Genomic DNA, 17,041 nt, shown 5'->3' on the forward strand with positions numbered 1-17,041 from the left:
CTCTAACATTCTGTGATTCTGTGACTTCCTGGCAAAACTTGGATGGTTTCATTTGTAATTATAATGCAGTTGGTTGTTATGGCAATAGTATGCCATTGTATTTGACATTTTCTACTTTCCCTTTTATCCAAATGTGAACTCTGTCAGGGTACTTGTTTTTCCTTCATAATAACAGTGACCTTTATTGAAAATTGTATTATTATGTATAATTAGAGACCTGTTTGTTGGTGACGTTTGTTTTTTTTGAAATATCAGAAAAAATACAAAAACATTATACTAGCATGTGTTGAAGTGCATTCTGGTGTTAACTTTGCATTAAGAGGGTATAGTTGGCTTGGAACATCTGCACACTGTTCCAGCATTCCGAGTCATTAATTAATGTTTGTTGTGTCCATTTTATATTGCAGTATTTTCTTGTGTAAAAGTTGTTCTTTCAAAAGTGGCTTATTTGCTGTTTGTATGGCCTTGTCTCATTATAAAACCAGAGTGCTACAGGCTGACATTGCTGAAGAGTTTGATCTTTTCTCTGTAACCTGAATTACTTGTTTCTCTTGCAGCCTTTGGATATCCCTGATGGTCGAAGGGCCCCATTACCTGCTCACTATCGTAGTAGTAGTACACGAAGCATTGATACTCAGACTCCCTCTGTCCAGGAGCGCAGCAGCAGCTGCAGCAGTCATTCACCATGTGTCTCTCCCTTTTGCCCTCCTGAGTCTCAGGATGGGAGTCCTTGCTCAACAGAAGATTTACTCTATGACCGTGATAAAGGTGAGAGTAGAATGGCCCACCTTTACCTGTGGGAGGCATGTGATGTCCTGCTTTTACAACTACCTTCATTTTACTCATTACATCAGTTTTTGTTTTTGTTTGATTGTTGTGGAGGGATTGAGGATTTATCTTAAAATCGGTTTTGTTTGTTTACATATCTTTTTCCCTCTTGTTTGTGAAACTTCACAAACATCTTCCATAAATACGTCAGAGGAGCACAGCAAACAGTCTTAATTATTTATGAAGATTCTAATGTGAAGAATTCAGATTGTAAAATGTTTATATTTAAAAAGGGTTTCAAGAAGGTTTGTGTTAGACTATATGTTCATCATTGGTGTGTTACTTGTTGATCAAAATGGTGATGAAGTTTTGGACTGCTTTTAAAAGTACTCTGCTTCTGAATGCTTACATTCCACTTGAAATTATTTGGTGAGGAACTCAGATTTAAGTTTGAACAATCTGATGGAGAGTTAATTATTTGTCTGTGTATGTTGTATAGCAACCCAAAATTTCTGATTAATTTATGTTTATATGTCAATAACCTCCTTTTTTTCAAATTCTGTAAAATGCTGTTTGATTTTTTGTAGAGGGGTTAAACTGGAGTTTCAGTAATTAAGAGTTACTGACAGAACATGTACTATGAAAATATAGGCACCAGTGTAAAAAGGCTGATTTTTTTTGACTTTTTCCTAATGAAATTATTCTTGGGCTTCTGGTCAGCTAGACATACATATGTCTTTTATCAGCTGGAAACATGAACTTCAGTTTGGAGGCATGCAGGGCTTGGGTAAAACATGCAAGCTAAGAGTAATAAGTTTCACAGAAGAAATGAAAATTTAGGATTTAGTGCAGATTTACTAATGAGCTAAAGACAGCAATATTTTGAGGTTATAAGTAAGGTTAAGCTTTTTCTGTATATTCTGTATATTCTCTGTTTAATAATTCTTACAGTAATTTGAGAGTAAGACTGGGGAAGGCAGTGGGAAAAAGAATAGCTTGTCTTGGTTTCTGAAAAGTGTTGCTTTCCCATCTTGGATTTAAAAGGAAGTGGTGGAAAAACAAATTCACCTGCCCAAATCCTGAATTTGGGGTGAGTGTGGGCATATGTGTAAGTTAACCACATCAGAGTGAAAGTCTTAGCTCAACATGATAGTTGGCCATGCCCCAAAAATAACAGATAGATTAGCTCCCCCCTCCCCTTCTCTTGCTTATAGTATGCGTGTGAATTGTAATGTCTTGTCAAGACTGAATCACTATAGAAACATCTGTTAAAGTACTAGCACACAGGGAAACGTCTTGACAGGTAAATTTGTTCATATATGTCCTGATAACAAATATAAGTTAAAAAGCAAGGAAATAAAAAGAATAATTCCTTTTCCAGTTAGTACTCACTTATCACAGTAATTGGAATTTTCAGTGGTATTTTTTCAGTAGTAGCAAGTAAAGACAGTTTGAAATAGTGCATCTAACCTTCTTAATGCTCTTCAAGGGTTTTAATCTCCTGTTTTGGATTTTTTGAACAGTTAATTAGAGTTAAACTTATTGCTGAACTTCACAATGAATAGATATTTATTTGTGGCTTTTGGTTTTAAGGCTGCCTTTAATGCTAGGTTTTATCAAAAGTCTGCTTTAGTAGTAGTGTATAGGTGACAGTGGAAAGCAGCCAGCTTTGTAAAGTTAATATAATTGCATTTTTAAATTAAGTAAGATACTTAATACTGTGCTTGTGAAAGATAAAAACTTGAACTGCTCATCACAACCTCGTTCTTTTAAGGACAAGATGGAAACTAGAAAAGCTCATGGCAGTTTTCCAACAGAAAGTAATTTGTTCAGAGGTTATAAAAGTATATTCAGAAAGGCGCCTTTTACTCTCAGATCATTAAGATCCTGCAGGACAGTTATTCTGCATAAGAATGTTATGTTCAGACTATTTAAATTACAGATAAATGAGGGATATAGGTAGAAGTTATAAGGGAGTAACAAGTTTTGTGAGAAAGTTTACATCTGCTGTGGATGTTAACTGCTTTATAAAACAAAACCCAGAAGTTTTTCACACCTTAATTTTAAAGGGGTTTGTGATGCTACAATAAAACTGGTGTGAGTTTGCTATGAGGCCTGATAAGTTTTGAAAAATGCATTTACGTATATGCATATGTATATGCATATATGTATAACCAAACGTAGATGTTTTAAACCCAAGATATTTTTCTGTTACTTTTCTCAAGTTGAGGTTTTATTTTCCTCTCTACAGGAATAACTTGGCCTTACCATTAAAAAACGTAATTATCAGCTTTATGAATTCTCCTGAGTGTGTTGCTGAATAGGGAAGGAAGGTTAGTAGTTTGACTGAGAGACACGAGCAGTGAGAGGAGCCAGCATTCTGTACAGGCACAGAACTGCTTTACATTTCTAAAGCATCTGTTATTTCTTGTGCAAAGCTGTGCTTTGGCCTGAGGCCTTCACAGATGCTCTTTGGACTGTATCAGCTGTTTGGTTTACATTTTTGCAAGAAGCTGCTAAATCTATTAAATTTTTCAAAAGAAAGTGAAAGCTAAATTTCAGAAAAGGCTCACAATACTTCTCCGAATGGAGCAGTGATACTAAATTGGAGCAGAGAGGGAAGAGTCGCAGAGAAGGTATTTTAATGGCACCCGGGTTTATGATTTTGTTTTCAGGCATCAGCCTATTGCAAGCTAAGTTACTGCCTTGCTGCATTAAGGCTACCATTTTCACTAGATCTGGTTTCCTATACTCTGGTCCATGAGACTATAATTCAGAGTGCTGCTCAGCATACTTAGTAGCTGTGACAGAAGTAAAGTTCAAAGGCATCCTAAGGTATAAGCAGATGAAATTTGGGGTTTTTTTCATACAAAAATAGGTACTATAACCTGTTTTTTGGGGATTTTGATTTTGGTGCTTTTGTGTAGCATTGTATATTCCCACTGGCTGTTACATGTTCATGACGATGAACTGAAGATACTTCTTGAGTTTGGGCATCTGATTCGTAGTTTTTACAATGAAAATTGTATGTGAAGTCTTTGGATATTCTTAAGAAACAAAGGTATTTTTGAACCTATCAGAACAAATCCCAAGACTCACTGGCAAAGTTTTTTGTTTCCTTTAAGTTTTGTCACAAAAAACATTGTTTTACAGATTCTTTTATTTTGCCTATTTTGTTACTGCAATATATCCAAGCTAAAATTTGTGGCATTAAGCATTCTGGTTAAAAGAATATTTTTAGTATTTAATTACAGTCTTAAACATTTTCTAGATAACAGAATATATCCATTTTGAATATTTACATTTAGAAATCCCGTGTAATAAAGCTCCATATTGTCTGCTACGTGGTTATGGTAACAAAGTTTACATCTGTTAATCTTCAGTCATTGTCATCTTAATGAAATTTGATTAGTTGGTCGAAATGCGCCAGGGGAGCACACCCTACTGGTGGAAGCGTAGAAGATGCAGACATGTCCTCTAACACGAAGGCTCACACTTTGCAGCTTCTGAGACAGTAAAAAAAGGTGTAAATAGCACAGTTTGAGAATATGCATTTGCAGTGTCATTAAGGATTAATAATGTGACAGTTTAGCACTTCAGAGCTTGCAGGATACACAAGTGAAGACTGGCTTAAGCTGTAAATTCCACCTCTTACTATAACTTGTGGCCTGTTTTCCCAGTATCCTTCCATTCTTGCACCACTGCTGTATGTGTAGGACCAACACCAAACTTGGATGTGTGAGCCTGCTAATAACCACATATATTTTTCAAAGAGTAGTGTGGCGTATGTTTGGTCAAAATGAAGAGCTAACAACTTAGTAAGCTTTAAAAACAGGGAGGTTAAAGGGAGAAACAGAATTGTTAAATTATACAGAATGGTTAAATTGTGCAATATAATTTTTTTTTTTTACTTGTTTAACAGCTGTCTTGTATAGAAAGTTCCAACCAGACAGGACTAAATAAACTGAAAACTTAATTAAAAACTGAACTGGCTAGACAAGACTCTAAATCTTCCAAGAACTGACTTAATTTTGAATTCAGTTCGATTCTTTTCTTGGATGTACTTCCACAGTTTTCCACTATTTGGTGGAATGAACAGTAGCACACTTTATGCCTCAGAGTTTTTAAACAGAAACTTGGATCTTCAATTTTAAATATTAGAAGGAGGAAACAAACTGTCTGGGTTCTGTTAATGATTTCTGTGTTTGGAATGAACTGTGTGGGCCAACAGTGGAAAGATGCCAACGGGACCATCATGCTCCCAGCTTGGCAAATATCTGCATTGTCTTTAAGCTTTTTCTGGCTTTGTACAGTTAACACCTAAAATTCTGTAAATAGAAGTTCTGTGTTCGCAATACAGCAGGACAGAGCTGAATAATCAATACATAACTGAGGTTCACTTCAACTGTTTTTTTCTCACACCTTTCACAGTGTATCTCCAAAGGAAAGTATGACATTTGAGTTGATCTGTGTCTTTCTTGTAAGAGGAAGCAGAGCTGTTTCAAACCCTCTAATCATTAGCTTTTGTATTTCAGTCATGGTTATACAAATGTTTATGTAGTTACCATTTGCAAGCTGTTAAAGACAACCTTATATGCTTCAGTGAATCTAGATCATGGTGCTTGAAGCTTTGGTTGGTTTTCCACTGTTGCTGAAAAGGCACACATGAGCAACAACAGAATAAACAAAGGTATCTGAGTTAAAAATGGTAAGGTACCCCACATCGGTGGAAAGACTCAAAGCCAAAGCAGGAGCAGTTACTTCTCTCCAAATAAGGTGTGTTTGTAAGTTGGGGAATCCTCTTTAACCTTGCTATTTCATTTCATTTTTTTTTAATTTTAAGCCCAGGCAGAGAATAGGGAGGGACTAATACTAGCCTGAGATAAGTGTTGCTCTTTGAAAAGGTAGAAGCCACTGCAGAAAGCTGGTTTTCTGTGAGGAATTATTTTTGTACCTACTTTATTTCCTTAATGCATTGAATACCATGTTATCAAGACGAGTGTTTAAAGTTAACTCTTTCATAGTTGGAATTTTTCAAACTGTTGTGCTTCTGTCATTACCAAAGCGGAGTCTTCTATCTCACATTCCAAGAAGTACAAAGACATCTGCCTATTGTCTTGTGTCCTAGGTCTTTGCACTTTTAGTTCTAAGTGTGTCTAGTAGTCTTCTGCAAAATATATACAGGCAGCTAGAGTTAGGAAGGATACCTACATCATATAGTTAGTGATGAGAGACTTGAGTTGTGGAAGTTTTATTTTGGATACTAAAAAAACTTCACAATTGTGAAACAAATAAGGAAGGGCATTGTAATGGTGAGGTATCATCGGTACCTGTATTACAAATGTGCTTTGTTTCTTTACAGCTTCTGAACTATTCATGAGACTAATGATGTCAATATTCCAGTGAAGAATTATGTTTTAAAATAAGATACATGCTGTATACACACATTTTCAATAACTGTGTTTATACAGTGAGTTGTATTACTATTAGCACTCATAATTCTTCTGCATGTATTATGCATATTACCTTGTTCATTTATGTTTTTTGAAATACATAATAAAGAACGTATTTGTTTCCAGGATCACAGCTCTGCTTTGTTCTGATTGCAGTGTTCTGGATAAAAATATCCTCCTGTTGTGTGTTATGTGATAGATTACTGCTGCACTGAAGCTTTTATTCAGAAGAAATGTGCTATACAAGGGTGTTAGAAATAGCCTGCAATAAAGGAAGCATTGTAGTAGAAGCATACCAGCATAGTGGCTAAATTGTAAAAAAAGGCATCTTGTTTGGAAATCAAATTTAATTAAAAAGCACTCTCAATCTCTAGTAATATAACTGCTTTAAATTTTCAGACAGTGGGAGTAGCTCACCGTTGCCCAAGTATGCCTCATCTCCCAAACCAAACAACAGCTACATGTTCAAACGAGAGCCCCCAGAGGGATGTGAGCGAGTGAAGGTCTTTGAGGAAATGTCGTAAGTAATGCCTTTTATATCAGCTGGTATCTGCAAAGCAGTAAACCTGTTTACTGAGCCTATTCAACTGCAGATGAATAAACTATTCCAGCTGATGAGTTTTTCAGGAGCAAACTATTCTTAGAGTTTGTACAGAAGAGAAGTTGAAGTGTTCACATTTGTTTGGAGAGGAAATGGAGTCTTTTATGCTTGAACTCTTTTTGTGCATTTATAAAAGGCAACAAAAAACCAAGCAGAAAAGATATGGTACATTTAATTTCCTAAGCATTTATAAACCTCTTTCCATATATTTTTATTAACTTTTGAAATGTTCGTGGCTTAAAACAAAAACTCTCCTTGTCATAATTCTTTATCAGTTTCAAGCATAGGTTTCATTTTGATACATAAAAAATTTACAAAATGGAATGAAACCTATGTACATTATTTGTAGACGGTATTATACTTATGGTATAGACTTTGCTCAATATTTTTGCTGATCAAGAAATTGGAAATTAAACTCTTAGACATCATGTCTTTTTCCCCTAAACCCAGCAGTATTTGAACACATGCTGTCAAGGTTGCATGCTTAGCTCCTGTGGATGAAAGAATAAGGAGGGGACATTTCTTACTCTAACAGCATTCATTGCCTGCTTGATGGTGAAGGAGCAATGTTGGGTTGAGGAGGAAGCCTCCAGACAAATTATGGAATATAGGAAAGGAGAGGTCTACTTCCCAGATGTTCTCAAAGGGATTTGATATGACTGAATATGTTGTTTTTGCATTGTTTTATTAAAGAAGAATTTGTGCCATTCTAAATTACCACGGCATATTTTCATGTGCATATGTACTGCAGATTTTTCTTGCTGGAAGTTGCATGTTTATCCAGTAACTATCAAGTCATTTTTGTGACAGTACTATTTTTAATGCTGTGGATCAGTTAGCTGACTACCGATATGGAAGATGTTTGCCCCTCTGTCCAATTAATCCCATTCCTTGTCATTCACATTTTAGCAACATGTAGAACCACAAAGTTCATGACGTATAAAACATCTTGGTTGGCCAGGTATATAATCTTTTTTCTTATTATAGGTCTCGTCAGCCTGTCTCAGCCCCTCTCTTTTCATGTCCTGACAAAAACAAGGTTAATTTCATCCCAACCGGATCAGCTTTCTGTCCTGTAAAGCTTCTGGGCCCCCTCCTTCCTGCTTCAGACCTGACACTGAAGAACTCTCCAAACTCTGGTCAAAGCACAGCTTTGAGCACCCTGACTGTAGAGCAGCTTTCGTCTCGGGTCTCTTTCTCATCTCTGTCAGATGACACCAGCACAATGGACTCTACAGAGGTCCAGGTACAGCAACCGTCCCAACAGCAGCAGCCGCTTTTGCAAGAAATTCAGACTGAAGACCATTCCTCTCCTCAGAGCTACATGTTAATCTAGACCAAGGTGGAGCAGGCCTCTGCCCTGAAACAAGGATTGAGGAGATAGTAGTTCAGATACATCTGCATGAGGTGGCAACCTTTCAGAACAACATGGAATACTTAGCAGCATTCAAAAAAATAGTTCAACGGTGTTCTTGGCAGGGACAGAATTGATATTCAGCATTTTTTGTGAGAAAGCAGTAATGCCTGCAGAATCCATATATCATTAAGAGTTTTAAGTGGAGACTATGCATTTCATAGTATGTTTGACCAGATTAGTACTGTGTCCTGTGTTCTGTTTCAAATTCTACAGTATAAATAAGCTCTCTCTCTCTCTATATATATATATATATAAAAGTTGCCTGTCTGAATAGAAAATGTCTTGCTGTGTTGTGTCCTATGGAAAATACTGTACTTCAGGATTATGTTTACAATTGATCCAGGTGTTTATGTTTCTAACTTCTGTAATACACACAATGCAAAAAAAAAAAATGGCCACAACAGTTGCACAGTGCCCACCCTATGGCCTAGCTTCAGGTACTTCTCTCGAAGTGTAAACTCAGGTAACTTGGAATGTATATCATATTGGGATATAAAATATTTTACAGCTACAAAGCTAAAGAGGGAACATCACTCTTTTGCCTTTCCTTATTTTATGCATTAATATTTCCTCATTACATTCCATTTTCTTGGAATAAGTGCATTCAGATCCAGGTGAACGATGACCCTGGACATGGGTGAACATGAGGAGAACCAGCAAATCTGTGAGGTATATCACTTTGTCATGTGCTTACAAGTAAAACAGCTGTTGCATTTACTGTTATTTCAATATATATGTAAAATGTGGCATTTAAAGGTTTCAGGTGTTGCTCAGTTAATGACTGTTAAACTGTTGCAAATAAAATGTTCAGTACTAGGCTGTACATGAGAAACATTCCACGTTGTGTGAGAGAGGATTTTGAAAGACAAGAATGTTTTTGTTCGAGGACAGAAATTCTTTCAGGTTTCACGGGGGGTGGTGGGGGATTTCCTCTCATGTTTTTGTTGGCAGTTAAGTATGTGAAAATGCTACTGTTACCATCTAAAAGTCAGATTAATGTTTAGTTTCTCTTTTGGAAATATTCATTCATTTACTGGTTGGAAATAGGTTTTCAGATTTTGTCAAGCAGTGTTAGATGAGCAGCATTTTATTTATGTAGTGAGTAATTGTGTTTGGATTGAAGTCCAAAAGTAGCAAGTGGATGTTCTAAGAGGGGTGGGGAAAACAGTGGTTTTAAGTTCATGTTACTTAAAGCTTCTCCCGTAACTTTCAGTTACTTAAGTTGTGTGTGTAAAAGTGTGTTTTCCCCCCTCCTTATGTGTGAATAAAAAAAAAATCTTTGTAAAATAATCCTGGTTTGCAGGCTGGACACTTTCTCAAAATAGTGCATGGCAAGAACAGGTTAGTGGTGCTCTTCTGTAGTTCTGGAAAAAGAGGAGCATTGCTTTCAGAGATAATTTCCTATGATACAAAGAGGACCCCGAAAGCGAAATAAACTTGATGTTCTTGCTCCATTGTTTTCAGCTCAGTGGAACTACATTTACCCTGTCTGCTCCTAAGAGAATAATGTTCACCTTTTCCAGCATTTGAAGAGATTAGTAGCCTGCAGCTACTGACCATTTAAACTTACTCCATTTTTTTTTCCTCTTTTGAAGATGACATTGGAGGGGGGTGAGAGTGAGCCACCAATAACTACTCACTAAATATGTGCTTTCTTTGGAGATAAAGCATTGTTTCCTTTTTATTACTGAGGTTTTGTGAAAACAGTCACTGTTTTTTGACTCCCCTTGCAGAAAACAGAGAAGGAAAGAGAGGTCTGTCTAACCATTTTCATGTGAAAAGCCTTCTTGAAACACAGCAGCCATCTTTAACCCTACTAATCTCAGGCCTAGGTGAAAACACTATATATTTTATAGACTGAAGATAAAGGGGAAAAAATACTTGTGATGTAAGTATCAATTCCTTTTAATATTTTTCTTTCTAGATTAACATTGCAGTATGATGACCTTTTTATGCTCTGGTTATGTCCAGATAAGAAATTGTAGTCTCAGTTACTGGTGTTAGGTTACCAGGGCATAGGATGAGTGTTTTTTAGATCAGTGATGAACTCTGTACAATATTTGCAATGCCATTATGTGTTCTTTTTATTTTTTCCATGAGAAACTAAATATTAATTAAATTGCACATTTGTTCTTAGCAGGTTTGAGGGTGTTGAACCAAATGTGTTAAAGCTAATGCTTTGCCATGTAAATTTCCCAGCAGTTGTTTATCTCAACTGTATTCTACATCCAGCTGTAGAAATTTGTCAAATATTGTTTAAAGTTTTGTACATAGTTGTACTGTTATTTCTAGCCACTGTGCTGAATAGTATTCAAGTTATCACACAATATTGTTTTACACAAGGAAATGTGTGGCTTTTGTTTTGTATTTTTTTTTTTTTTTGGTATAGAAGTTCCTGTGTCTTATTTAAATAAAAATTATAGTTTAAAAAAAAAATAGTGGTGATGGGGACAGTGTTGAACAGTATTCCAGTTATCACACAATATTGCTTTACACAAAGAAGTGTGTGGCTTTTGCTTTGTATTTTTTTTTTTTTTGGTATAGAAGTTCCTGTGTCTTATTTAAATAAAAATTATAGTTAAAAAAAAAAAGTGATCAGGGGGACACACAAAAGCAGGGGTTCATTTGTTTGTTTTGGAAACTGTATATGAAACACCATAGAATGAGATTAAAGTTTAATATTATTCCAAATTTACATCTAGAATAATGTCAACCATGTATCTTTATGACTAGTGTGCTATGTTTTCAAGAATAAGATAATCTCTTATCTATTGATTTTTGCACAACACTGTTCTAGGGAGGAAAAATATCTAAAAATAGATAAATGCTTAAATATGCTTTAAAAATAGCATATTTTATTTCTGCATATGATGAGTTTTTTCTCTCTTCAGAGCACAAAAAAGAAAAATCAATTAAGCGTTATTGGAAACTGTGTAACCGCTGCTGTGTTTGTGGTATGGCTAATTTCAAGTTATCTGTTGAAAATGATGAAAGCCATTAGATGTTTCAGTATGTGAAACTGAACTAAACCCCTAAATGATGTGGTATGAATCTACTGACAGTCTTGGTTTCATGTTGTTTTGAATGAGTCAAATGATTGTCATTTGACTTGCAGAATAATTCTTTCCAGATGGGGGGTGAGGGAGAGGGAGGAAGAAAGAAGAATAATATTTAAATACATGTAAATCCTCCAAAGTCAGTGTTTACTGAAGAGCACTATGGCAATAACCAGCAAGAATGGTTTAATGCTTATTATCAGTAAGAGGAAATCTAAGCTTTCAGCATCCCAGAGATGACAAGGTTTCGATGTGACTATGTTAAAAACATTAAATGAAAGTTTACTGAAAGTGCGGAAAGTCTGGAGCCTCAAAGGATGTAGGATCCTGCCCTGCTATGAAAATTCTTGAAGTCCTTCAGTCAGAAAGAGCTTGCTTTCAGCCCTTTCATCAGCTTATATGGCTTGCTAGGAGAAGCTTTGTGACTGCCTTGTCCTCTCCATGGATTTGGCTGCAGGAGATTCGGGCTGTCCTTGTGTGGGAGGGCATTTTCTTCCCAAGAATTACTTTGACAAAAGTATGTAGCTTGCCCTGAAAAGACATGATGCAGCTTGTACCATGGGTAACTTTTTCACCATCGCCATGAACCTAGGCCCCATCTGGTTAGTTATGGTTGCGGAAATGTGCCACTTCCACGAGCCACTGCTTGGTGTAATTCACTGCGTATGTCTTCCTCAAAGCCAAGACAAGCAGTCAAAAAAGTGCTGAGAGTAGAGAGCTAATGACATAATTTTGCCTTGTGTCCCTGCTTTGTGACTAAAAGATCTCCCTTAACTTGAATGTTATAGTTTCTAGCAATTCATGGCTCTAGAAATGGACTCTTCAGAAACTGCAAGAGGAGCCCTTGGCTACACATGCTGGGGATAGAGGGCAACAGATAGTGACCTGCTTCTTTTAGGAAGCAGGGTGCTGTCAGGGAAGGGATTTATGGCTTCCTGGGAAATCAGCTCTTGGGAAGGGCCAGATACTGGCCCGAGGGTAGAGCCTCGGTTTCTCCACAGTATTTAAACATAAGCCTGGAGTAATAAAAAATAAACACAAGAAAATGAATGGATTAGAGATGTTGGCTGACATTGCAGTTGCAAACGAAGACCGCTGAGGCTTAGCGAACTAGCTCCTGGCCTTACTCCATGGTAGGGGATTGATACCTCATCTGTTAACGTAAAATCCAAGGAGCTTGAAGATGACAGATGACTAGTAGAATCAATTACTGTTATAAAACAGCCTGGTTTGTTATGCTAAATATAGCCATGCAAAAAGAAATTTGCAGCTACACAACTGGGAGGAAATAACCATGGTTCCTGCAATGCGTTTCCACAACCTAAATGCAAGGAAAAAGTGAGTGAAAGCTAGGAAAGTACATCCGTTACTGCGATGTACACGTACAGCCTATTCATAGTTGGTGCTTGGCTAAAGGAAGCTGTTTGATCAAAGATTGTAATGCAGTTTAAATATGTGTATCTTGTCACTATTTGCATTAGTGTAACCAGTCATGGAAAACTATCCAGTTCAGGAGAGGCTGTAAAAGCCTGGAGGAGGCGCAGGGAAGAGCTATAGGAATGAGTGAGGTACTGGAAAAAACATACAACAAGGTTTTGGAGGAGCACTATGTGTTTAACTTGATGGTTGAGGAGTGACTTAATTCTGGTTAGTGAATACCTACATAGGAAATACTTAGTAATGAGCTACTTAAAATTTAACAGACGTGAAATACTAAACTCAAGCAGTGAGAAAATGAAGTTAGATTAATTCACACTAGAAATGTGGATTTATTTGAGCACTAAGAGTAATTAGGTACTAGACCAACATGCAAAGGTGGATTTTTTCAAGTACTGGTGTGTTTAAAATTAGATGATTTTACAAAGGATGTGCTCATAGATGTTTTTATAAGCCTTACTAACTTGTGATTATTTGGGGATTTTTACATTTTGCTTGACTTTAAAGAGGTGGGGTTTTTAAACTACTTTAAGCATTCTTGCCTCACTAAAACGTGGCATGCTGCAATATTCTTAACTAGGGAATTGACACTTCTTAAAAAACTGTCTGGAATTGCTCTTTGAAGATAATTTTTGGCTTCTGAAATTTGTTTGTGTCACACAGGAATAAAGTCTCCAGTAAAGCAGAGTTGGTTGCATAGCTTTATAGTAGTTTGGATTTCTGTCACCTCCTTAATAACATTGTGATTTTGGAGAGGTGGCAAGAAAGCAGAGAGTAGGTGGTGTCTTTTGGGGGTGCAGTAGGTCGCAGAAATAATGTGTCACTCAAGTGGGGCTGATAGGGAAATGCTGATGGAGAAGGTAGAGCGTTTCCTTACATTGGAGGTGAATCAACATGCAAATTAAATTGCTAATTCAATTGACAACAAGAAAAAATAGCAATCAGATGAAGCTGGATAGAGAGATGACCCTTTTTTTAAGAAGAGCTTGAAATTTTATGTTAGGTTGTAACAAGTTATGATGTTAAATTGTCTGCCTTGAACTGTAGCCTGGAAGCTCAGATGCAGAGGAGCTGGAAAACTGTGTGATCCCCTCCCCCCGCCCCTTGAATTAGAGACTGAGCTTGTTAACAAAGCACAATTACACTAATAACTGTGCCTGTAGAAAAATGAGTTCTGGGGTGGTGGGGTTTTTTGGGTTTGTTTTTTTTTATGTACATAGTGAAGTGTGTGGTTGAGCTTTGCAGTGATTTGTAAAGGTATTGGTTGAGAAATAGGGTTTGCTCAGGGCAATGTATGTTTAGTAATACCCATGGTAATCTTATTTCTTGTAGCCTTGTTTTTACTTCTCCAAATAAGCTGTAAGTAAATAGCATTCTCTAAACCCAGACTGCTAGGCATAACAGTCATGTTAACTAATTCTGGGTGTTTGACTGCGTACTGCAGAAGGAGGTGAGATCTGAGAGCTCTTGAGATTTTTATGGAAGGAAGTTCCTTCTACAAGGAGGAGAAAGCTAAAAAAAAATAGACTCCCTGTTAAGGTTTGGTGCGATGCAATTACTCCTTTCTGAGTTCTATTCGGGTAAGAATTTCTAGTGTTGTCATTTCTCTATGATACGGAGGCTTCTTGGGGAGAAACAGCCTCCCTTTCCATAAGATTGGTGGCATCTTTGGGCTTGTTACATGGGGAAGGAAGAACTCATTCATGTGAGAAAAAAAAAAAAAAAAAGTAAAGGTGTTGCCTTTGGAAACTAAACCTTGTTTTTAGGAAATAGGAAGAAAAAATGCTTGACTTCTAATTCCTTCTATCTCCTGAAAACACTTGGAAAAACATTCAGAATTTCTGTGTCAGTTGCTTCAAAAAAAAATGTTTTAGGTGTAGCCTTACATCTCTATGACAATGCAGAGATGGTACCATGCTGTAGGCCTTCACTGCATGGTTTCATTTTGGATGGGGTATACGTGTGTGTGTGTGTGTGTGTGTTAAGGATTTCCACCATATTCAGGGTCTCTTATTCATGAAATGAAGTTGGGTTCCATGGTGGATATGAGTGGTGTTTGTTCTAGTGAAGAATACCAAGGAGACAGTTTAGACACTTTCTGAGTTCAGTACCTAAGAAACCTGCTTCCCTCTAGGGAGGACTTTCTGTTTTGACCCTCTTCTGGACGGAAGCACCTAAACCCTTGGGGCAGGGGGTGGGGGAAGATGGTGGTAGTAGGTAATTTACCTTCTAAGCAATAGGAAAGCAAAAGCAGCTTTGGCCTCACCTGTACCTGATTTGGAGGGTAATCTTGTAGATGCGTATCTGTACGTACCATATGAAATTTGGGTTGGGAAGACTGAGGGCCTTTATATGCCGGAGAGCATAAGCCTGGATAAGTGTCATTTGTTCCCCAAGTCAGGCCATCTATAGATTGCAATCTGTCTTTCTTTGGTGGCATCCTAACTGAAAGGCTGTTGAATGCAGCCCTGTAGCATGATTTGGTTTTGTATCCAGTAGGTGAGAAAACGTACCTACTAGACTGGACATCAAACTAGACACTCGAGGGCAAAAAAACTTGTTTGGGAATCCTGTACTTTTGTACAGGGCATCCCAGCAGCCTGGGGTCTTTGGTACGCGTGTAGCTGCCCTGTGGGGCCTGTGGAAATGCACTGAAGGAAACTAAATGTCTGAAGATTTATGTGCCTTCAGGATTAGGGAGTGTTGCATAGAGTTGTAAGAGTATTCTGGATGTGGAACCAGGCCTCTCGTTCTCCTGTGTGCTCGCCAGGCTGCGTGCGGCAGTGTACGGCCTCCTCAGGGAGTCGCCCTGGCCTCCCAGAAGCGCTGGCAGAGCCCCCACGGTGCTGGTGTCTTGGTGCTTTGCTTATTTGGGCTCACCTGGCATGAGCCCCTAATTTGTCATCTCTGAGGTCTCTCTTGACCACATCACCCTACACCCTTTGTTTGCCAGACCTGGACCACCATTTTGTCGCTTGACTGGACAGGCCTCAGCAGTGTCTCCATAATGTCCCAGAACCAGGCCCCTGGCAAGTTGCAGACCTCCCTGGATGGTGGGTCAGGCCGGCAGCAGGGAGCTGCCCGCTGCTCTCAGCTGCCACTGCTTCCTGGGACTGTGGCATGGCCCAGGCTTGGCAGGCTCTGGGGCTTCATGGGACATGGCTCCCAGGGCACTGGCCCTGTTCTGTAGATGCAGATCTGCAGGTGGAGCAGGAGCCATCCTCCTGGGACCAGAAAGTCACCAGCTCCCAGGCTTCACCATCGTGGGAGTCTCCATTTCCCAGCCCGGTAAGTACAGGCTCTGCCTGCCTGTCCTGTGTGGGAGTCTCCTTTCCACCATCTCTGATGACCGGGAAAGGTTTCCTCCTCGTTGCAAACCAAGAGGACCGTGACCTGGTCTGCAGCCCTCAGGATGTAAGGCAGGCAGCATCACAGTGGTGTTTTGGGCTCCGGCACTAAGCTGGGGACAGGAACCACCATGAGTCACGGTAAGACTGGCTCCAAGCTACTTGCTGCTGTTGTGGGACAGGTGGGTTTTATTTCATAAGCCCTGGTGCAGAAACTAGCACCTTGATAGAGATTTTGTCAGTGCTGATGGTGTGTGTATTGGATTATGTCTTCCCTGTGGAAAGGCACTTGCTGCACTTTGGCAGTCCTCCCTGCAGAAAGGAATTTGTTTTGTTTTGGCGATGCTCCACAACAGGAGGACCGACATTGGGGCCATAAAAGCATTTTCCTGTACCTTAAAACACTTTCCTTTTTTCACTTGGATAATAACCATCAGAGAAAACATTACATACCTCAGCCTCAATTAAGCCCCTCCATTACATACTTCACATGTTCACGGGGAACAGAGAGGGAACCCAAACCACTTACAGGCAAGCTGTGCTGTTCATTAAAAACCACCCCAGGACCAACAGTTCAATCTGCTCCTGCAAATTTCAAGTAGAAAGATGACCCATTATGGATTTTAAGAGTTTTCTGGTTGCATTTAATGTTTGCTAACAGGTTGGGCTGTTAAAATGGGTGGCCGTGAGAGGGGGTCCTTGAAGCAGTGTCAGTGCAGTCTTTCTTCCTGAATGCTTCTGTTTGCTTTTTCATCTTGTTTCCCTTTATACTTTGTTTCGGCAACCAGCGGTGAGATGGAGCTGCGCTCTCAGAGGTCTCCCCAGCCTTTGAAGCACAGCAATAATAACTAATCAATGTTACAAAGGCTGGTGAAGCCAAGAGCTCTCCTGCCTTCAAGAAGACCCTGATCGCTTCTCTTAAAAATGAAAGCAAAAGCTGCAAAGTGCTCCGTGGGGAAGGT

The 17,041-nt window shown here is 38.5% G+C and overlaps 1 protein-coding gene across 1 annotated transcript; it reads left to right on the forward strand.

The window, feature by feature from the left end:
* Positions 1-557: 557 nt before the first annotated feature.
* Positions 558-8,631, forward strand: GLCCI1 (glucocorticoid induced transcript 1; the record flags this gene model as incomplete). Its single annotated transcript, XM_010084876.1, has 3 exons — positions 558-768; positions 6,621-6,741; positions 7,810-8,631. Coding segments are annotated over 3 exons (681 nt in total), but the record flags the coding sequence as incomplete, so codon positions are not given.
* Between the last annotated feature and the right edge of the window lie 8,410 nt (positions 8,632-17,041).

The sequence above is a fragment of the Pterocles gutturalis genome, unplaced genomic scaffold, assembly GCF_000699245.1.
Source record: "Pterocles gutturalis isolate BGI_N339 unplaced genomic scaffold, ASM69924v1 Scaffold42146, whole genome shotgun sequence".
NCBI lineage: Eukaryota > Metazoa > Chordata > Aves > Pterocliformes > Pteroclidae > Pterocles > Pterocles gutturalis.